General features: G+C 40.3%; 1 protein-coding gene across 7 annotated transcripts in view; it reads right to left on the bottom strand.

Moving 5' to 3' along the window:
• Positions 1-23,487, bottom strand: part of DSPTP1 (dual specificity protein phosphatase 1) — a 76,494-nt gene that overhangs the window by 18,752 nt on the left and 34,255 nt on the right. For all 7 annotated transcript variants that reach the window (XM_089150365.1, XM_089150366.1, XM_089150369.1 and 4 more), the window contains one exon: positions 20,264-20,409. In XM_089150365.1, the coding sequence (XP_089006491.1) occupies positions 20,264-20,409 (146 nt within the window). The remainder of the gene's footprint in view (positions 1-20,263; positions 20,410-23,487) is intronic.

Raw genomic sequence — 23,487 nt, 5'->3', positions numbered from 1 at the left:
AAGTTACACCTTAACCTGAGGTGACATTCCCTTCACTTATCAAAGAGTTACTTGTAGGTTTTTCTGAGGTGGTTCCTAATGAGCTACCTCTTATGCGCGATATTCAACATGTCATTGATTTAGTACCCGGATCAGTGTTACCATACCTATCAACTTATTGCCTCAACCCTACAAAGCCTAGTAAACTCAAAAGACAGTTGGACAAGATACCAGAAGAAATGAACATAAGCAATGTCTTCAAGTTGGTTGACTTACATCTTTATGTAGGACATCACTCTAATGACGGAGACACCAAACAAATGTTAATGATACCCCAACTCAAGCCAGCAATAGATGACGACATCGAGGAGGTTGTGGATGACTCTTACAAAACCACTCGTCATGGCACTGGATACCATGTTTTCTTCATCAAAGGGAAGAATCGTCCACAACATGATAGGACTTGGATTAATGCCGACAATTTCAAGAAACTCCATCCCGATCTATACAAGCGTTATATGTCATTCACCCATTCGTCGGAGACAAATGTTTTCAAGCCAAGGAGAGTTTATGCAAAATTGAAGGCATACATAAAAAAGAAAAGCCCAATAGGTCAGGTCCATCTAAGGCTTAAGGATATAGCCCAAAACTGCGCATGGCTTTCATGGGCTAAAACTGTTTTAGTAGGTTAAAGTCAGCCCACACATTTTGATCTTCATGAGCTAGACCTATGCCCAAGTCTAGTTTTTGAAAAGTCAATAAAAGGGGCTAAGTTTTGAAAATAAGAAGACTCATTGTCTATGGAGTTTTCTTTTGTCAAAAGTTAGGTAGTAGTTGAGTCATTAATCGGTATGTGTTAGTAGCTAGTGGTTGGATACTTGGATGTTACATTTAATGTTTAAGTCTCTTTAGATGTTATATAAAGAGACTTATATGAGAGGGTGGAACACACACTCATCATTTGAAATTAAAATTGTTTTTTATCTATTCTTCTCTTTGGAAAAACCTTGTCTTTGATCAAGATAGGTTGGTGTCCGATCAAATCGGTCCACCTTGCGGTGTGAAGCCCAGGTGTTACTTTGTGATCTTATTGTTCTCTGAATTCCCTCATATTGTTCCTTCAATTTCTTCATCATTGACAAATCTACTCTAGTGATCTACACTTCAGCCTAATTCCTAATTTAGTTTATAATTTGACCCCTGTTTTGAGGAACTACTCAGCCTGTATTTTTATGCTATTTTCTTTTTAATACCACTCTAGTTTTTCAGCCCTCTTTCACATCTTGAATATATTTCATCTTAAATCTATCAAATCTGAAATTTATTCCCCGTGAAATATTCTATTTGGTTACTGTTTTGATCAATCAAATACAATACTACATTGGTCTAGCTCTTGAAGATCAAAATATGTGGGCTAACTTTAACCCACTAAAACCGTCCTAGCCCATGAAAGCCACTGGCTGTTTTGGGTCATATTCTTAGGCCTTTGATGGGCCTGACCATTGGGCTTTTCTTTCTTATATATGCCTTCAATTCTACATTTTGTTGTCTCAGAAAATTTTGTCAGAAGGACAAGGCTCAAGACTAGAAAGCACCCCCAACCATACAAGAACTCCATTCTCAACAGTGCCAAATTGAAGTCAGCACCTGATGTCTAGTATCAGTAAGTCTACATATTTTGAAGAGATATGGTGTGATGTGGTTCTGTGAAGCTCTCTGACATATCCTTGGCAGACTTTGGCTCTTTGACAATAATGTCACCATCACCAGCAAAGAGAACAAGTGCACATTCAAACACAAGGGTCAGAAAAAAAATTCCTACCTCTTAACCTTATAAAAGAAGCCAAGAGGCAAGCTCTCAAGACCAAATAAAAGAATGCCAGCGCAGGCCACCCACTCTTAGTGGTCCCACCAAGGAAGTTACAAGAAGCTCCTATCAAAGATTTAGAGTATTGAAGAACCAAGACAAGCAAAGACAAAACATTCATCAAGGATGAATGATTTGAAGAAGGGAAGAGCTGATGTAACTAGGGTCAGCAAGCCCAAAAAGGCCCGGAATTTGGGTCCAAAACAGTCCCCTTGACATGTGGTGGCCAGGGCTAGCTGAATGCCCTAAGGGGTACTTTGGTCATTTTTACACCCCCTCCTTCGGGTATCATGAGTCCAGTTAGACTGTGTATTGTCAGAAGTCAAAGTCAAGATCTATTTTCCTTCTTTTTAGTTAATAATGTCACGGTCAGGTTATTAAAGAATTTTAGTCCAATTGGGAGTCCTAGTTAGAAATTATATTCGTTCTAGATAAAATGTTATTTTATTTGTTAATTTTTGTAGTCCTTAAGAAACCCCTCTTTTTAGTTGTTAGTTATGGAGTTGTTAATTAGTTGTGAGTTATTAAGGGATTTCTAATCCAAATTGGATCCCCAATTAGAGTCCAAGTTTGTTGGTCAATTAGTTTTTAAGTTTAAGTGTCTTTCCTTCTTTGTAATTGGCTATAAAAGAGGGCCACCCCCTCATGTAATGATTAGACTAGACTAATCAAATTGAGCATTGAAGGAACTGGAGTCGTGGGTTCCAAGGAGGATCCAAAGGCTGAGTGTGAGTTTCTACAATTTGTCTACAAGTTTCTTCAACCTCAAGAGCCTAAAACAACTTGACAACCTTCTCTTCAGCAGCAACGAAGGTAGCAGTCCTTAGCAGCCCACTCATTCCCAAGTAAGTGAAACCAAAGCCCCTCCCCTACCCTCATACCCCTAAACCTTGCACAAGCCCCACCCCCTCTTCGGTACCATGTGGCTGCAACCTCCCACCCATCCCCCCTTACCCTTGCGGCAGCAAGCCCAGACCCGTCCCCCTCTTCTAACCCTTATGGCAACCCTTTCCCAGCCTTCCCCCTCTTCCTTCTGATCCTGTGATAGGACCCTGAATGAATCCCCATGAACTTCTTACTGCTACAAACACATCAGCACTAATATCTGAAGCTATGAACTCAGTTCAATATACTCAGTAGAATAATGTTCAAGTGACAGTCGATTTCATTAGCATTCCTGTATGGATGTTGCTGAATAAAAACAGACTGATTCTACAACTGATAATTACTTCTAAAATAAGGAACTACTAATGAAACTCAGATAAAATAGAACACCCCAAAGGCTAGGCCATTCCCCAGAGGTCTTCCCTCTCCCACAAGCACAGCTTGCTATCTTTTCTCCCCCCCCCCCTTCATCCCTCTCTATCCTCCTTATATCTTCCCCCTCTCTTCTGCCCTTCCGTAACCAACTCTAACAAACTGTTATGCTCCAACCCAATGTTCCTCTGCCACCTGGACTGTCGTTTCTGCTCCTCTGCCCATAGCAGAGTGGTGGTTGCTGTCCAATAAGGGATTGCCATTTGACCTCTCCCTTTCCCTTGTTGCGAGTGTTGCTGTATTCTCCCCTACACCAGCTGCTGCTACTGCTGTCTTCCCCTGCTTATTTCTACCTTTGTACACCTTTGGTTATTAGGGGCCTATCAACACTTCCCCCTTAAGTTTCACCTTGTCCTCAAGGTGAGGGAAAATTTGAAACTTGATCTCCACATACTTGCCACATAACCACGCTAGTTCAGCAGCTTGAAATTCAATCATTACCTGGATAAGAGCTAGAGCAATTCGATACAGTATGACATCAGTGCTATTATCACGAACAATTTGCACTTGCTCTCCCAAGATCCTAAATAAATCAACAGCAGCTGGAGTATATAGTTTCCCATCTTCTGTTTTCTTTGGTGGTTGTACCTTATCAGCTTCCAAGATATTTAGGTACCATTTCCATGTTGTAACTTGCATTCTCTCAACATATGAATTCATTAGAGGATCTATTGCACCACTCTCATAACAAACTTGAGCTAAAGACTCATCAACACCAAGCCCAATCATATTATCCTAGTACTCAACTACCCAACCTGTTACCTTCAAAATTTCTATATTTGTTAACATATCTGCCCTGTCGTTGAGTAATCTGAGAAACTGAATAAACCTCTCGGTATAAAGATTAACCATGAGCTGGAATATTTCATATCTGTGGAATTCCCGAATGTAGGGGCTTCTTTAGTTGATCCACGCCATGATGAATTACCAAGGCACATCTTGGAAACAGCCACTTATAGGATAGAGCCCCAGAAAAGAAAAATAAATGACCACCGAAGAGCAGTATTCCTTCCTTATTACCAGGCCCTAGATTGGAAGATGATCTCGTCTCGGCAGCTATCTCGTGGGTGGCAGCATTCAAAGCTTCATAGCCAGCTGTGAAGAGGATGAATCGATAACATGTGATCCCTATAGCTACTTCAAGTACTTGAAGAAATGCTCGAAGCTTCGTTAGAAGACCCATACTCCCAATAGAACTCAGCCCTGAAAAAGATGGGGAAAATGGAGGCAGGAGTTTTCAGGAAATATTCCAAATTAGCATGTTGTGCACACAGTTCATTTGAAGGATGCAAATGACCATTGGTGTGCAGCTTTCGATGCGAAGCCTTCTCCACCGCCGCTGCCAAGGAAAATGCAGAGATGCAGCTCTTCGGTCCTTCTCGAGCACTATACCAAAGACCAGAGACAAGTAGATGGGAGATGAGGAGGTGCAACGCTGCCATTACTAAGAGGGAGGTAGAAGTCAATGTTTTCCCCTGTTGGTTAGGTCGTACCTCCATCGCCGCAGCTCCTATGTCACCTTCTCCCTCTCCATCATGATTTTCAGGGGTTGAATCCGCCTCCCTTTTCGTTTTGATTTCCTGAGGGTGAAGACAATGAATTTCTGGTTCGGTTCAGTAAGTGCTTGGTTCAGGCTGGTTTGGGTTTGATTTGTTGATTTTAATGGTAATGAAAGGCAATGGGTTTTGGTGTAACAAATTGGGCTAGGTCCATATTAGATGTTTGAAATGGGTGGGGTCCAAATATTTAAACCCATGGGTTGAAAGAGTTTGGCTCGGTATGGAATAAAATAAATGGGTTGGGCTTGGGATTAATGGAATGGACCATGTCCATAGTGGTGCTTTGAAATCGATGAAGCCTAACCACTTAAAATCATGGGCTAAGGATGTTGGGTTAATGCAATAGGATGGGCTTGGGTTTAATGAAATAGGTTGGGCCCAAGGTGGGTCCTTTAAATGGATTAGGCCTAAGGACTTAAAAGTGTGGATGAAGGAATATGAGTTGGGTATTGGGTTAATGAAATAAAATGGGCTGGGTTCAATGGAGTGGGCTTAACCCAAGGGGGTTTCTTTGGGGGTCTAGCGGCCCAGTCTTTATATTGGGTTTGTTTGGGCCATATGTTTGAGACGAAGCATACATGAATGTGGCCGAATAACATAAGATTTGGCCCATAGGGTTTGGTCCAAACCCACGAACCGATTTGAGGTGAACCGAACCAACTCTAAAAACCCTAACTCTCAATTTCTTCTTCCTTTCCTTTGAACAACACCTCAATTTCTTCTTCCTTTCCTGCGAACAACACCTCACCTGCTGGTTTCTAGCGATGGTCTCTGGCGGTCTTTCGATCCCTCGCCTTCTTGCAAACCGGTGATCGAGCGACGCAATCCCTCGTTGCTGAATTAATCCGGTGGGTTTCGACAACAATTTCTCTCATTCTCTTCTTCTCTCTTCTCCAAGGTTGACATGGAACCACTGTGGTGATCAATTGATCGTTTCCGGCAATTTCACTTGGCGGTCTTTCAATCGTTTTTGCCTAGTCTCCCATTTTCACCACTGTATTAGCACTGATAACTCCTTCCCGGTTGTTTTCCAAAGTTACACTCACCTCCATCGTGTGGCCATCGCCGAACGCAGTCTGCAAGGGTTCTCTGAAACTTCCCAATCCAACTTCTGCCAAAACCTTGCGTATACCCAATCCAATGCGACCCCTTCCAGATGCTGGAGAGCTATACCCAATCGTTGGTCATCAACAAAGTGGTGTTCCCAGCAAAACAAGAAGACCTGGAATAGCCATCTTTGCACATCCTCTTCGCCTGAAAACAGAGGTAATTCCATCGGTTCCATCCTTGGAATCGAACTGCTCTGATACCAGATGATAGGACCCTGAATGAATCCCCATGAACTTCTTACTGCTACAAACACATCAGCTCTAATATCTGAAGCTATGAACTCAGTTCAATATACTCAGTAGAATAATGTTCAAGTAACAGTCGATTTCATTAGCATTCTTGTATGGATGTTGCTGAATAAAAACAGACTGATTCTACAACTGATAATTACTTCTAAAATAAAGAACTATTAATGAAACTCAGATAAAATAGAACACCTCAAAGGCTAGGCCATTCCCCAGAGGTCTTCCCTCTCCCACAAGCACAGCTTGCTATCTTTTCTCCCCCCCCCCCCTTCATCCCTCTCTATCCTCCTTATATCTTCCCCATCTCTTCTGCCCTTCCGTAACCAACTCTAACAAACTGTTATGCCCCTAACCAATGTTCCTCTGCCACCTGGATTGTCGTTTCTGCTCCTCTGCCCATAGCAGAGTGGTGGTTGCTGTCCAATAAGGGATTGCCATTTGTCCTCTCCCTTTCCCTTGTTGCGAGTGTTGTTGTATTCTCCCCTGCACCAGCTGCTGCTACTGCTGTCTTCCCCTGCTTATTTCTACCTTTGTACACCTTGGTTATTAGGGGCCTATCATCCTGCAGCAGCTTGGGAAAAGCAAAAGAAAAGAAAAGAGAAAAAGCAAAGAAAAGAAAAGAAAACAAGAAAAGAAAGAAAAGACGGAAGAAGAAAGCAAGAAAGAAAGATCAAGAGAAGAATGAAAATCAAGAATTCGAGAATCCCCAAGATTGCCACTTTCCCCCAACTGCAAGCTTGCTACTCCCATCCCATCTTACATAGGGTGTAACAAGATATCCCAAAACCCTTTACACCACAATCCACCATCCCACTTAAGAGTTTGTAAATACCTAATCTTGCCAAAAGTATCCCATCTTAGTTGGGTGAAACCCTAATCAACCAACATCCTATTTTGTTAAGACCAGGAGTTTCCCAAAACCATTTCCCAATTAGGTTTGTTAAAACCATAGCTTTCCTTAATCCCCTCATAACCAACAACCAATCTTCCCCAGCCATCCAAATTGGTTAACCTAAAATTTCCCATTTTCTTCAACCAAAACCAATCCATCTTGGATATAGATAAAACTGATGTAACCCAGGTTCCGGTTTAGTTATCCAGGATCTTCTTACGTAGGAACCAGCACTAAGGCCTGAATGGAAGCAGAATTTTAGGGTTTCAGGATCTGGGACCTTTCAACTAAGCACAGGAACTTCTGAGTTCTGCTCTAGTTCCCTATTTACTAACAAAACTGAGAACCGAATAGGGTGGGAGAGGTCCCTACAGACTGGAAAAGCAAGGGAAGGGGTTATTAGGGCTTGAGGGGTGAGGGTATGGTGCTACTGTTAAGTGCAGAAGCTGGGTAGGGGCTGGGGTAAGGGTGGAATGGCTTAGGGGAGGTGGGAAAGGCCGAGAGGGGTGGAGACACTTATGTACTTACTTGTAAACTGTAACAGCTTGTTGGACTGTGCTTGAATGCTTGAATGCTTGAAGGCAAAGAAGAGGAAAGAAAAAATTGCATAAAACTATCTGAAACCCAGCTGCCGATCACCCATCTTGAGATCCCACAACTTCTCTCAAGTCCATTCTTCAAATCATAACTTTATTCACCAAATCAATCTGAAAATTACAACCATCGACTAGGCTATTTATAGCCTTCAAAACCCAAACTAACTTAACTAAGGACTCCCTAACTAATAGGGATTCAACTACTTCTAAACGTGGACTTCAAGTTAACAAATACATACTAAATAAGAACTCAGTTACTGATATCAGAATAAAACCAACTCTAAGAAATAAAGTCCCTTAAGATAAGGATCCTTATCCCAATCAACTAACGACCTTATCATAACCAACTAACTTCATCTAAAACTCTTAAATAACTCACAATTGACTGACCACAATAAAACAAAATAAAATAAAAAAGTATATCCCTGACCCTAGGATCATGGGAAGTAAAATAAGTACCATATTCAGCCCTAAATGGGCCAAAAAACAACCAAAGTGCCCCTAGCGTAGTTCAGCAACAGCAAGCTTTAGGAAGCTTTTGGGTCTGGATTGTGGGGCCCCAATTTTGGGGGGGTTCCAACCTGGGTTACATCAAAAACCCTAACCCCAAGGATAGCTAAACCGATGGCTGATTTTGCATTACAAGTATCTTAAAGACTGGCCTAGAACATGGGTTACAGACATCACAATTCCTCTTCTCGTCACGTTTAATCGTCCTTTTTTTCCTCCACTTTGATCAATATCCTCCTATCATTATTATTTTTTTTTTTTCTGTTTCCATACTTTCTTTCTCCTTACCCATCACTATATAAATATCCTCCCCATCTCTCACTCTTCAAAAACTTCTCTTTAGTGTTTTTTTTTTTTTTTTTTTTTTTTTTTTGGGGGGGGTATTGGTTTTCTCTTTCGGAATGCATAGCTAAATGAAATAGAATCTTCAAGGAGTGCAACAATTAGGGAATTTTTTTGAAGATTGATGGTGAGGAAATATGGAGGAGAGCGAAGCTCTGGGGAATTCAAGGGTGCCTAGGGAGTTTGTCTTCTTGCGGTTGAAGCCTCCTGAAGTGCCTGTCAATGGTGTTGGTTCCACTGTAGGTGGGAAATTTTCTTATGCAGGAGTCGTGGGGACCTCGGTGCTACCTGAGATTGATTCCCTCCCTTCTCCTCTACAGACGGGAAAGTTTTGTAGGATTGTAATCCCACAACAGGAATACGAATTACAACGAAATCAATTCCGGTTTTCTTTGATTGGACGAGCAAAGTTTCGCATCACAACCATGGATGAATTGCGAGAGATTGCTAAGGTTGCTTGGAAATTGTCTAAGGGGGTGTTCTTGCATTCCTTGGGGAAAGGGTTTATCATCTTTCAGTTTCATAGTGAGGCAGATATGACTAAGGTGTGGCGCAGAGGATTCTGGAATGTGGGTAAGCAATACATTTGTTTTCAGCAATGGCAGCCGGATTTTAATAGTCATTCTCCTCAACCTGCAGGTAAGTTGGTCTGGGTTCGATTGCACAGTCTGTGGGTCGCCCTGTTTCTCTTGATAGACGTACTCGTCAAGGATCTGTTGGTCACTATGCTAGAGTTTTGATCGAATTGGAGGTTGATGATGTTCGTGCGAATGAGGTTTAGATCGAGCGTCTTGAATCAGGGACTGTTCGAGTTTTTAGTTTTCTTCAGAAGGTGATTTTTGAGGATAGTATTCAGCGGTGTTCTTTGTGTAATCGGGAAGGCCATTTGGGTCTTCATTGTAAGTTCTCTTCTAAGGTGGATGAGTTGCAGGTGCAGCCTTCAAGCGTTCGAGCAAAAATTCTTACTGTGCATGGGATTCCTAATGGAATTAATGATCAGTTGGTTGAGCATCAAGTGGGACCATATGGGGCCCAGCAAAATTTGAATGGAATTAATGATCAGTTGGTTGAGCATCAAGTGGGACCATATGGGGCCCAACAAAATTCAATTGGATATAATGATCAGTTGGCCAAACATTTTTCGGAATTGAATTCGAATTTGGATACAACTCCTTCAAGTAGTGTGGACTGCTTTGCTGGAACAAGTGGGGCCCAGCAAAATTTGAATGGAGATCTTGATTAGTTGGTTGAGCATCAAGTGGAAACATGTGGGCCCCAGCAAATTTTGGTTGGAAATAATGATTTGTTGGCCAAGAAAAATTCGGAATTGAATTCAAAGTTGGTTACAACTCCTTCAAGTAGCGTGGATTGCTCTGCTGGAACAAGTGGGACCCAACGAAATTTAAATGGAGATAATGATCAGTTGGTTGAGCCACCCACCACACCAGACCAAAAGAAAAAGGGAATAGTAATTTGTTGGTCCACATCAGAAAAAACAAAAAAAAACAACAATAAACCCCACAAACCAACATCTGAATTTTTGTTTCGATTGGTTTTTTCGTTTGTTTTTTTTTTTTGTTTTTCCCCCTCCTCCCCGTCTTTTTCCCGATTCTTGAAAACTCAATTTCGAGTCTCAAATGCACTCAAATTGATTTGGATTTTTGCATACTAGCTATTTCAAACATAATAAACACTATAATAACTACTAGTTTACTAAAAAACTACTGAAAATGTAACATCCAACATTCCAAGTATATAGTACATGAATCAGAGAAGAAGTTGTATTGTTATTACTTACAAGTTACAACTTACAACTTACAACTTGCTTACAAGTCTATTCTATTCAAGCCTCAAGGTCTCCCTCTTCCGTCTCGCACCCCATAGAAATGACAATATAACTCCCATGATGTTTGCCCCCGCCCCATATAGTTTTGGACATAGTCAAAAATCGCACCTCTGTATGTGGCCTCATCCACATGCATAAGATTCCCCTAACGGTGGGAAGTTGTGAATCTCCAAAGGAACTGGTGGTGGTGGGCCTTGTGGGTCTGTGGAATAGTGTGGAAGATCTCGCCAACAAATGAAAGACCACCCCCGCCCCCGGCTCTCGGGACTAGGAGAAGGATAAGGATACCGATAAGGTCGCAGTGGCCGACTCCGATAATCGATAGTGGGGAGGGACACCATAAGCTCCATAGGCCACTCCATAACCATAAGGCTCTAGTCGTGGTCGATCGGCCCGACCCCGAATCCGATAGCCAGGAGGGACACCATATGGTCCATAACCATAAGGACCATAACCATAAGTCGACTCGGTAGAACCAATACTCTCCACGACGATCATCATATGAGGACTCGCAGGCCTATGCCATCCGGATCCTCTGTGAGGTGGAGGTCTCTAGTATCATCAATGCTCATCGATCTCATAGATCCCACCAAGCTCTCGGCATCGGATGGACGGTAGGACCCATATGATGGCGTGTCCTCTCGTGCTCCAGCCCATGCTGTCTCCCCTTCCCCTTCCTCGAATATGTAAAGGAAACATTTTTGCCTCGAGATGCAGCTCCGGCATGGTCCGAATCCCGTGTCGCGTGGGTGAACCGACTCTCTCCCGTGAATCTCGATGGTCGTCCTCCCCCCCTCGACTCTCACGTCCAGCAGTGGTGGTGGTGGTGGTCTCTCCCCAGGATCAGCTGAATCCCGATCACGAGGTCCCACACCCTCCTCATCCCCTCCATCATCACCATCACCGTCATCATCATCACCATCATCGTCATCGCCGGAGGCCTGAGTCACCTCATTCTCAGTGTCGGACCAGAAAATCAAATCCTCACTCTGGGTGGATGCACTAGGGTGTGGCACGAAGGGACGGGCGGGCTCGCATGTGGCCTCCCCTCCCGGGCCATGAAGTCCCCCACATCAGCCCCCATCTCCTCTCGCAACCGACTATTGGGAAGACCTCCATCCTCATCCAAAGCAATCCGTCTCCACTATCCCCCGATCCAATCAACTATCGGGTTATCATCATCATCCATCTCAAATATGTCGGCCAACTCGATATTGGTGCTCTCTCTGTCCATCCCCTCGTCTAATATGATCCTCTCTCGGCCTCATATTATAGTGTAGGTAGACAAGGTCCTCTGGACGCTTCACACCCAATTGGTTGCGCCTCTTTGAGTGAATGAGGCTGAAGGTGCTCCAATTTCGCTCACAACCAAGTGGCAAGGTAACATGTTTGGGAGAGCACTTTGCTTGCAATCCTACTCAAGTTGTGTGAATCACGTCCAAATTGCAACCACCACTCAGCTGCAACAAACATAGACTCCAAGTCATTTTAATACTTAAATAACTAAATTAAAGATAGAATCATAGAATATAATAATTAAATGTATAATGTATAATGAAATAAATGAATGAACTTGCCCTGCAGGGCGGTTTCCCGTCCCGATACAGCCACAAAGACGACCGAAGCTCCCAAAGGGCATCCCTAAAAGCCTTTATCTAATATATAAAGAGAAAAAACAATAACTAGTTAGTACTTAGTAGTTACTAGTTACTACTTACTAGGTTAATGACTTAGTATAAAACTACGAATTGTGAATATCAAATGATTCTAATCACTATCTCACCTCCATAAGGATGACCGCTTGTTTAGCCGTATCCGGTTCGAACTTCTCCACTACAGCTTTGGACAAAGATCCATCAAATCTTGCCTCATCCCAATATTGTCCTTGTAATGGTACTTGGGATTTAAATAGTATGTGTAAGAAAAAGTATGTCATAAAAGGGAATAGTTAATGCTTAAGCCTTAATAGTGTGATAACATAATGAAAATTAAATTAAATACTAGACTTAAGTACTTAACAACTTAACAACTCACCAGCCTTATGCAATGGATGCCGCAACATAGACTCCCATCTACCGTTGATGATTTGAAGGACTTTCTTGTTGCCGCGTGGGTAGACTCCGAGCAACTTGTCGCTTCATCCTATCTACCGCAGCAAATATGTGTGCTAGAGTAGGTTTTCTTTGCTGATCTACCATCCTCAACACATTCACCACAAAGCTCAAGCATCTTCACTACTATCCTCACATTGTGCCGTAAACTCTCATCAAGGATAGTCAACCGAGCTCTCCTTCCTCCCACCGATGAAGAACCCTCCCGCTTAAACCACTCCTCCGATGCAAACATACTCCTAAGGCCAGCCTTCCCTACTCTCAAAGCTCATAGTGCTATCCAATTAGTAGCAAATCTGGTTATGCCCGGCCTCACTAACTCACCCCCGACACTTGTCCCTCATCATCCTTAATGCATAGGTGTGGTTATATATGAAGGTGCTAACATGTCGAGCTTGGTCCACCGTATTCTTCACAAGCTTGACCTTTCCAATCTCCTTCAACATTAAGTCAATGCAATGAGCAGCACAAGGAGTCCAAAAGAGCCTATATCTCATCCATCCATCAAGGCATCAAGCCATCAATACAAAGTTATAAAGTGTACATGTATATGTGTAATGTAAATATATGTATTTACAAATGAAAATTAATACTATATGTTTAGACTTTAGATACCTGGAGTTCTCTTGCATCTTCAACCCAAATTTTCTTGTAGTTGGAGCCATTATCACACAATTTGAACTACATTTTCCACTCCAACCTCCTTCACCACTTGCTTCAGGAATTTGTAAATGTATTTTGCATCCTTCTTCTCACCGGATGCATCTACCGACTTGAGGAACACCGTCCTCCCATCACAATTCAACATGAAATTGATGATGGACTGTCTAGTGGGACCAGCCCAACCATCACCATCGTAGTCACTCCATAATGATTCCACATGGGCTTTAATCCCTTAATGTATTCATTTATGTCCTCTTTATGCTTAGGCAAATACACATTGTATATCTCATATGGAGTGGGGCCCCGTACACCACTCCCAAACTCGCCTATCCGCTCAATCATATCTCCGTAGTAGGGCCCCCGAGCCGTATGTGCTGGAACACTATGGTAATGCGCCCATTTGGAGAAAGTCATCCCCACTTTCTCCTTCACACTCCCCCATAAGTGCTTCAACTTTCTCTCGTTTATGCTCGTGCCTCGCAAATAGGGCCGGATCATTGCGAAGAATCTCAAGATCCGGATCTCGTAGGATGTGCCGAGGGAAGCTCGACCCCTTGTAGGGGCCCGTGGGATAGGAGCCTCCGCCCGACACTCGAGACCTCCTCATAGGGACTTGGGAGCCACCTACACCTCCCATACCTACCGGCTCTCTGAGGACCCACAACCCGCACCCCTCTCGTTGCCTCCCCGATGTCATCAATCCTCTCGTTGCTCCCTACTCATCATCATCGCCTCCTCCTCACTGATCGGCCTCTCGGATCGTGGTCACTGTCTCCTGGCTCATCCCTACCATAACCCTCAGGATCTGGAAGGTCATCTAAGCAGGCATCCTCGAACTCATCCCTCTGTGTTCTCTTCTCTTTCCTCTTTTGCTTTCCACCACTAATATATGAGGCCATTGCCTTCTTGACCTCTACAGGCACCTTTGGGCACCCCCGTTACATCCCCGTTGCCACCAGCTAGATGCACCTTCAATCTAGTGGCCCCACCTCCTCCTATTTGTTTCTTGCAGTAATTACACTCACTCTTCCTCTTATCACCGTCGTGGGCCTTCCATGATCCCAAGCTATGTCTGACATCTTTAAAATAGAGTGCCTGATACAAGAAACACATACTAAGTATCTTGAAAAGCTCCACAATATGCTCCAAAAATGACATACATGCTTCTAATAATAACCTCCTATTTTTTAAATATTAAAAAAAAATATGTATAACTATATAAGTATTTTTTTAATATATAAATAATTTTAAAATATATAAAATACACACTAACTATCTTAAAAATATCCACAACATGCTCAAAAAATTGCATACATGCTTCCACTAATACTCTCCTATTTTTAAATTTAAAACAGAAATTAATTATTTATTTAAAATTTAAATATATTTTTTTAATTATTTAAATATATATTAAATACAGTAAAATTACATAATTAACAGAAAAAAAAAATTAATTCAACACCATCACAGCAATATGGTGTCTCAACTCTCACATACATCCATTTGAAGCTTATACATGTACTATACATAAACATTTTTAACAATATACATAATTTAGTAAATAATTTTTAATAACAGAAAAATAAAAAAATAGTAGGAAGAATCAAAAAATAATTTTGACACTACAAATTCATAGATTATCACTCTAAAGTAAACATATATAAATTTGGAAGCAATCTAACATGATTTAAGGCACAAATGAAACAAAAATCAAAAAATGAGGAAGTTGGTTACTCACCTTGCAAGATTTGAGAAAATGCACAAATGGAGGAGCAAATCAAGTGTTTGAAGGAAATGGAATACTAGAAATTAGGTGTAGAAGCAGATGAAAACAAGAGAAATCAAAAAAAAATTCAAAAGGAGGTCGAAATGGCTCTGGCGATATGGCTCGGTAGGTCGAAATGCCGTCGATATGTCGAAACTGGGTCGAAAGTGGGTATTTTATAGCCTACGCATGTGTCGTTTCGGCCCGATATGGTATCGGGTCGAAATTTCGACTCGTATCGACCGAAATTTCGGTCGATACGAAACGAAATGGATACTTTTTGTGCCTACTACTCAATTTCGTTTCGAGTTGGATTTTTGCAGGCATTTCGATCGAAATCCCCCCTTTTCCTTTTTTTTTTCTTCCCTCCCCCCCCCAAAAAAACCCGCCCCCCCCCCCCCCCCCCCCCCCCCCCCCAGGCGCGGGTTTTTTTTAAAAATTAAATTTTTTAAAAAAGAAAGCAAGCGGGGGGTCCCACCCCCTTTAGAGGGGGGGCCCCCCCCCAAAAATGATTGTAGATAAAAACCCATCAGTTGGGCCGCAAGTGGGATTGTGTGGGGCCCAACAAAATTCGGATGGTTTGGAAGGCTCTTCTTTGGTCGTTCACTCCAGTATATGAGCAGCAGCTTTTGGAAGTAGTTCTTCCTTCAAGCTCTCTTCCTGATCAAGTGGAAGGTGGTTCTCTTTGTTGTAACCCTGGTCGCCCAAGGAAAAATAAGAAGGCTAGAGCAAACTGATGTTAATATACCCAGGATAGCATTGATAAGGAGAGATATTGATTTAGAGGTTGTTGGTCGCTCTCATTTCAGATTTTGATTCATTATCTATGATTATGTGAGTTGGATCCAGTGAGGTTGGGTGTATTTGGGGGCAACTAATGTTGCGGGTTGGAGGGATGGCACTTTGATAGTATGTTTGTTATTTTTCTTTTCGCTTTTTAATACAAATGACCCTTTTAGCGGAAAAAAAAAGGTTTTCTCTTTCTCTATAGTTGTTGGGTTTTCAGTTATTTGGATCTGATGTTTAGGATTTAAACTCAAATGTAAGCTTTTTATGACATTCATTTTTAGAGTTGGTTTTTTTTTTTTTTCAAGCAAGTGTAATCCTTGGATTTTATAAATGCGAGTTTTTAGTTCCTTTCAAGTGCAAGATTTATTCAAATGACTTATGTTTCTCTGGGTCTAACAATTTTAGATTTTTTTTTTCTTTTTTTCAAGATCTAGTTGCTAGGGTTGGTAGAATTTCAAATCGACTCACAATCTATTATTCAAGATTAAGATTTAAAGTAGCCTCTGTCAATCATCTTCCCTCCCCCCACCCCACCCCTCTCCAATTCCTGCTATTGTCTACCTATCATTATTGGTTTAGGAATTTATCTTTCAGCATTATATTGTTGCTTCTTTTCCCTCATGGGTCCTTGATTAGATATGCCTAGCATGGTTGTCAAGGAGACAAAGCAAGACTAGGCGAAAAAGGGCAATGAAAACCAAGGCGACACCAAGCAAGACAATAAGGTGTCGCCAGATCATCTTGACCCAAAAATGGGCCTATGCGCCTAGGCAGACGCTTTGACAACCATGATGCCTATAGTCGTACCTTTCTCTAGTTAAGGTCCATTTTATTTCTTGTTCAATTTATTCACTGTTCTTTTTATTGTTTTTTAATCTACTCTATTTATTGTATTGCTTCCCCTTTCCTAATGGATCTTAATTAGAGATGACAACAGTCGTGCAACTCATCCGCAAGCACAACTTCGACCTTATCACCATTCCAAAATACAAGAACCTGGTGGAGGGTGGAAGGGAAACATAGATTGGGTGGATCCAACTCCAACCCAAAAGTGTGTTGTATACAAGGCCCCTTATAACGTGCCTTATCATAATAAAAAAGTCCCCTTGAAATGCCCATTGAACTGTTCTTATCAGGAAATCGAAGCGGTTTATTGCAGATCTCTCCCTACTCTTCTCTCGAATTAGCAATCCATTTTATTTATTCCTTCTTTTATTTACTTATGCATTATTTCTTCATAGATGATGAATGGTTATATTATTTATGTTCCCAATTCCAGCTTCATTAGATGCAACTATTCAATAAACATGTTAGTCTGTACCATTTAATTTCTTTTCTTTTATTCCCTTCTCCCAATTTATGGATTGTATGCTACCGAAAAGGGTCCATGATCAACTCCCCTTTCCTCGAAGCTGAAATTCAGGATCACTTCCCTTTGTTTTTCTTTTTGTTTACAATGATTAGAACTGTTACCAATTTATGCCTGTTAGATGCATGATAAAGACCGTCATCAATTTACTTTGTTACATAAATGTGTTAGGACCATTAATATAGTCTAATTGATTACAATCCATCTCACTCTTACGTTGTTTAAGTGATTAAATATCTCCCCACGTTCAAACCCTTAAATTTCATAAACACATCTGGGATTCATGGAAATTGTATAAGATAAATCTACCAGTCACACTGTTGTTTATTGGTTTCTTTCCTATAATAGAATTGATTTCAGTTAGGCATCATTTCTTTGAAGAAGGGGGAGTGGGAAAAATAAACATGTGGGATCCATATGTAGTGGGGTGGGAGAATAGGAAAGAAAAGAAAAGGATAATGTGGAAAACTTTCAAATGTGGGTCCCACTTTTATTGTATCCCTCCCTTTTCCACAATAAACAACAACAGCAACAACAATAAGCCTTATCCAACTAAATGAGGTCGGCTACATGGATTCTTGCTTTCCAATCAGCTCTATTTGAGGTCATGTTGGATTCAAGGCCTAAGCTATTGCATATCCTTTCTCACCACTTCTCTTAAGGTTATCTTAGGTCTGCCCCTAGCTCATCTAGTTCCTTCAATCTAGACTATATCACATCTACATACAGGGGCATTTATAGGTCTTTGTTGAACATGGCCATGTCACCTCAAACGATTTTCCCAAAGCTTATCACTTATGGGAGCAATTCCTAGACCAACTCTAATATGATCATTCTTTATCTTATCCTTCCTAATTTTGCCACTCATCCATCTTAGCATCCTCATTTCTACTACACTGAGTTTATCTATATGATTCTTTTTAACAGCCCAACACTCTGCACTATATATCATAGCTGGTCGAACTACAGTCCTATAGAATTTTCCTTTAAGCTTTAATGGAAAACGTCGATCACACAAGACCCCGGACGCACCTATCCACTTCATCCACCCTATTTTAATTCTTTGGGAAACATCATCCTTTATATCACTTCTTTTGTTCATGAACCTAGGTACCTAAAAGAATCACTTTGAGGAATCTCCTTATCGTCAAGTTTCACCTAAGTCCCACTAAATATGTAGGACACTAAAAAGGGATGGGGTGAGAAAATAACATCTCACATTACAAAACAAGCTTCCTTAAAACTTTTCCACCCTATTGAACCAAACAAGCCATATATTGGGATTTCATGGAATAGTTTACTTTCTCCTTCCCCTTTTATCCCACCCCACTTTAGATTCAACAACAAACGATGACTTAGAGTTTTCTAATACTGTAAGTAAATCAATCATATCCAAAAAGATTTCCCAACTTGATCCAAGCAGCCCTAAAATAGCCTAGAAGGGGCCCAAGCCCATCTGGAATAGGGCCCAATCTGACTAGGGGGCAAAATGATCAGTTTAACCCTTTGGATCAGGTCTATGTCGGTAGGGTTGAATTCAGAATAATTTTTATTTTTACTTTTGTTTATATTTTTTTAATTTGGAGTCTCAGATGTTGAGTTATATTGGTATTTGGGAATTAGTTCAAGTTGTTGGTAAATGAAGACATGGTTCCTAATTTTTAGGAGTCGTATCTTGAAAGGAGTTTGTTTTGAGTTTGAGTCAGTTAAAAGAAGTCTTGTTTGACAAGTAATAAGAGTCGATTATAGAAGGCTATAAATAGCCTAGTCTTATTGTAATTTGGCAATTAGATGATTAATGCATTAATTGAGTTTGAAGAAAGACTAGGTATAGTCATGGGATCCCTAGAAGGGTGACCTATGGCTGGGTTTAAGCTACTGTTGCAATTTTCAAATTCCTTCTTCTTCAAGCACTCAAGCATTCATTCCAGCATTCAAACGAACCAGTAATCAAGTTTTGAAGTCTCCATCATCAAGTCCATTAGCATCCTTCAAGTTTCCAACAGCCCAAGTAAGTTACAGCCCGCTTCCAAAACCCTGGAAGCCAACGCCCCCTCCCCCCCAAGAAAAAAAAAATCTCCTTCTTCCCACGTTTTCAGATCCCACCCCAACTATGACTCCCCCAATCCAGCCTCAAAATACCCTATTATACCCTCTTTAAGATCACCCAAGGATGCTGAACAAAGATCTAACCTTATTTACTGCAAACCTACCTTGGTTAGTGACTTTTAAAATTCTGCACTTCATCTTCTTCATTGAGAAAGTTGCAGAATTTTTAAAATTCCAGAAAACCATAATTCCTTCACACCTTAACCCCTTTTTCCCTAAATCAGTTCTAAACTACAGATTAGAGGCATTACCACTTCTAGACTGCAGATCAACAGCCCGATTCCCCAAACCCTAACCCTAGTCGAATCACAGTTCAACTAGGATTTGCTTGAATTTTGGATTCTACTAAATTAAGGCCTGTTTTCAGCATTCCAGCAACCTTTTAGGCACTTTAAAACCCTAGCTCAAACCTCCCTAAATAGCTGCTGCAACCTTACTGGAAGATCCTGGATATCCAACCCTAAACCCTGGGTTACATCACAACTACTTCTCAAGACTGACATGTATGACCAAGGCCAATTATTTTTCTCCTTTCTGTGCCAACACAATCCAGTGCTGGGCTAACTTGGCCCAAATTAATAAACAACTCCTTTGCAAGACTAGGCTCAATTTAGAATTAGAATGAGTCAAACCTCAATCAGAATTTTAACAATCTGTTGCCAACAAGATACTAGTATTTTGAAGTCTCCAAAGCACATCAATTGAGAGATTCTTCTTGTCTAGACAACATTTTACAAGCCACGTTAGATAAAATTCACCTTTGGTTGCTCAAGTGATTGAAATGTTTTCACTTCGGTGAAGTATTTGAATCAATTTCTGTTTCATCAGCACATACAATTAGAGACGAGAACTAAATTAAATTGAACCTATTTGATCTCTCTTTGATCCATGAGTCATATTAATCTATTTCACTGATTGGAAAATCCAACATAATTTAAGATAACTAAATGATTTTCTGAGTTGTTATTAAATCATAAAAATATCTCGCAAATTTCATAATTCACTACTCTTGTATGTGGTTCCAACAAGAAATTTCTAGTAACCTTTCCAAGATAATAAATTGTTTCCCCTATTTTTTGCAAATAGATAATAAGAATTATTAATAGAAGACCAAATTATGCAAGAAGATTTTTTTTTTAGAATAAGAAAAGGAACTATATGGAGCTGCTTATTATACTATCAACCATAACACACCTTTAATGGACTTCTCAAAGTTCTGTAGTTGCGACATAAAACCATTATTTGGAGCTGCTTGTGGTCGTTTGCTCCTAACATGCTCCAGAGCTTGAGGCAGGCTCATATGATGCTTTTTCATCAAATACGCAACAACAACTGTTACACTGCAAGACAGCAACTCAACTGAACCAAGGCTTATCCCAACTAAATGTGAAGCTGTAAGACAAAGTAAGCTGAACTATCAAAGTAGATCCTAAATGCCCAAATATTCACTTGATAATTATTCATCATTGATGTTTCCAAAATTTTAGGCATAAACACTACTACTCAGAAAAAAAATTCGAAACTCAAGTTTCGGCCAAGTGAAAATGGGAAACCAAGGTGGGAAATTGGAAAATTTCAAGGAAACTTAGGAATTTTTCGTGCAAGTTTCGACATGAAGTTTTAGGTTCTAGGGAGTATTTTAGGATGCAACTTTGCATTTAAGCTAATCAGAGTTTAAAGAACACATTGGTTGTATTTTGCTAAAAAAAATCAATGTAGATATGTCATTCAATGAACATAAAATCAATGTAGAGTTGTCCAAGAAGTACACTATAAACTTAACTACTTAAGTACATAACATTCAATATATAATTTCTAACTTCAAAACATCAAATACAAAGTAACTGACAATAAAAGGAAAGTACAACTTAGTGCCAAGAGGAGTGCCAAGAGTGGATCTATCCTGTGAGCTGAGTAGTACTATGCCTATAACATCCTCTCCTACAACCAACAAACATAGACATCCCATGACATTTTATGCATATGGTTGTCAAGGTAATCGACAACTGTAACTTTATAAGTCTGGTTTTCAACATGCCTAAGATAACTAGTCTGAGATAATATGTATTTTGGATAGGGAAGTCATGATGGAGGGGGTATTTGTCATGCTATTTGGGGAAACGTGAAAGAAATAAAATAAAAATTGAAAATTTGGGAAAACTACAAAACTTGCAGGAAAAAGTCCTAGGTTTCCATGAAATTTTCCAAGTTTCTATGAAATTTCCTAGGTTTTCATGAAACTTTCCATGTTTGCACGAAATTTCCACAAAGTTTCCACGAAATTTCTCAGGTTTCCACAAATTTCCCATGTTTCCCACGAAATTTGGGAATTTTTTTTCTCATTAACCAGCTGGTCAAGCGGATTTTTGTTTGCGGCTGCACGGATATCCATCCACGCAGCCATCAGAAGTTGACACGTGGCGTTTAAAAAATCAACGATTTAAATTCCTTCAATAAATTTTTATATTTAAAATGTTTTACAAATTACAATTATTCGTCCCTTATATTTTCTAAATTTACCAAAATAATCCCTCTAATCTCGATGAGAACAAAATCCTAAACCTCATCCGGATTTACAAGCTACGACCTAACCCTTCCAATGTTCACCTTCGCTTCATTGGAAACCACCGATGGGATCCTCTGTGCATCCTTGCCTCTTCATCCGTTAGAACCATATTCACCCAACATCAATCTGGAGATTGTTGTAGAAAACCAGCCACTGACAGTTTTCTTTGCAGCAGGAAGCCATAATGAAGTTGCAGAGACTTAGAATACAAGGTAAGTTAGCTACTCTTTTATGTACAAAATAGCACCAAAACAAGTTGCAGAGTTTGTCCGTTTACAAGGTTCAGAACCACGATCCTCATTCATCGCTTATATCCAGATGGAGAATACAACGAAGGTCTCTGGTTGCCAAGTCAGTCCTTAGACAAAAACGCCTCCAAGAAGAGTATGGTTCCCTTGAAGGTGAAGGCGGAGCGGACTTGACCAAGGGGTAAATCCTTCCATCTGATACTAAAACTGGCACTTCAAGCGACAAGCTGCGCATTTGAGGGATTGAAAATTTAGCGATTGGTAATGAACTTGGAGGAGGTGAGTTCGAATAAGTTGGCTCTGCCCAGCGTTCAAAGGAAGAAAGGCCATCGCTAAAAAACCTTTTGACCTTTCTAGCCTCGATGTTAAAAATCCACTGAAAGCAGCTGCTCGCGACTGAGATTTCAACAGAGTAAACTAATCATTTCCATCTAAATAGACTAAGTCTTCGTACAATGAGTCTTAGAAGCAAAGATCCAAGAAGAAAAAAAAACCATATCAAAATCTACAGTAACAATCATAAATAACAAAATCCATCAAAACAGAGTAACATGAAAAGGAAAAATTCATAAGAACATCAAAACCAACATTTTAGCATATATAGTAAACCGAAACCAAGATTGCAAAGTAGAGAAATCACCTCAAGAAAGAACAGGCGTTTAAGAGATGGATTTACACTAGGATTTCTGAAACATGAAATTAAGTTTACTAAGGACGAAATGCTCTCTCATGTCTGGTTTCTTCTCAAGATGCAATGGAAGTTGTTCCACCCTGAAGATTTTCACAAGAATCGCGGATCTGGTAATGTGTATGCATTTGCTTTGTCCTATTCACTGCAGCAACAGACGCAGTGGCAAGGATGCACAGAGGATCATCAATGGTTTCCAGTGAAGCCAAGGTGAACACTGGAAGGGTTAGAAGAGCTTGTAAATTCGGATGAGGTTTAGGATTTTGTTTCTCATCGAGTTGAACAGGGATTACTTTTGTAAATTTAGAAAATATAAGGGACGAATAATTATAATTTGTAAAACATTTTAAATATAAAAATTGATTGAAAAAATCTAAATCGTTGATTTTTTCTATGCCACGTGTCAAATTAATCCGCGCAAAATCCTGGTCAAGCTGGGTTGAACTAGGTTTCGACATGTTTCAAAATGTCCGACATGTTTCGGGTTGAACTAGGTTTCGACATGTTTCAAGGTTTCGACAAGTTTCGAGGAAGTATCGACTATTTTGATCGAAACTTGGGATTTTTTTTTTGTGCCCTAGTTTTTCGTTTCGGGGTTCCCAAAATGGGAAATTTTGGTAGAAATTTCAAAAGTTACGACGGAATTTTGTTATATGCTACTACTACGTCAATTTTGACAACCATAGTTATCAAAAAGTAGGGGTGTAAATAGATCGAATTTGGATCAAATAGTGGTAATACCATATCTGCATCCTATTATATTTGGACGGATTCGGATAATATCCTATCGGTTTTTATGGACCTTGATTCAATCGGATTCGAGGTAGGCTAATATTAGATTTTTTATTATATAAGATATGATAGATTTATAATGGATTATAGTCGGATGAGTTATTTTCTTGATAGATTCTTCTAA

This window comes from Hakea prostrata, chromosome 3, assembly GCF_041222555.1.
Source record: "Hakea prostrata isolate BN-2017 chromosome 3, UWA_Hpros_2, whole genome shotgun sequence".
Lineage (NCBI taxonomy): Eukaryota > Viridiplantae > Streptophyta > Magnoliopsida > Proteales > Proteaceae > Hakea > Hakea prostrata.
Note: the sequence above shows the minus strand (reverse complement) of the source record. Positions and strands in the feature narration are given on the sequence as shown.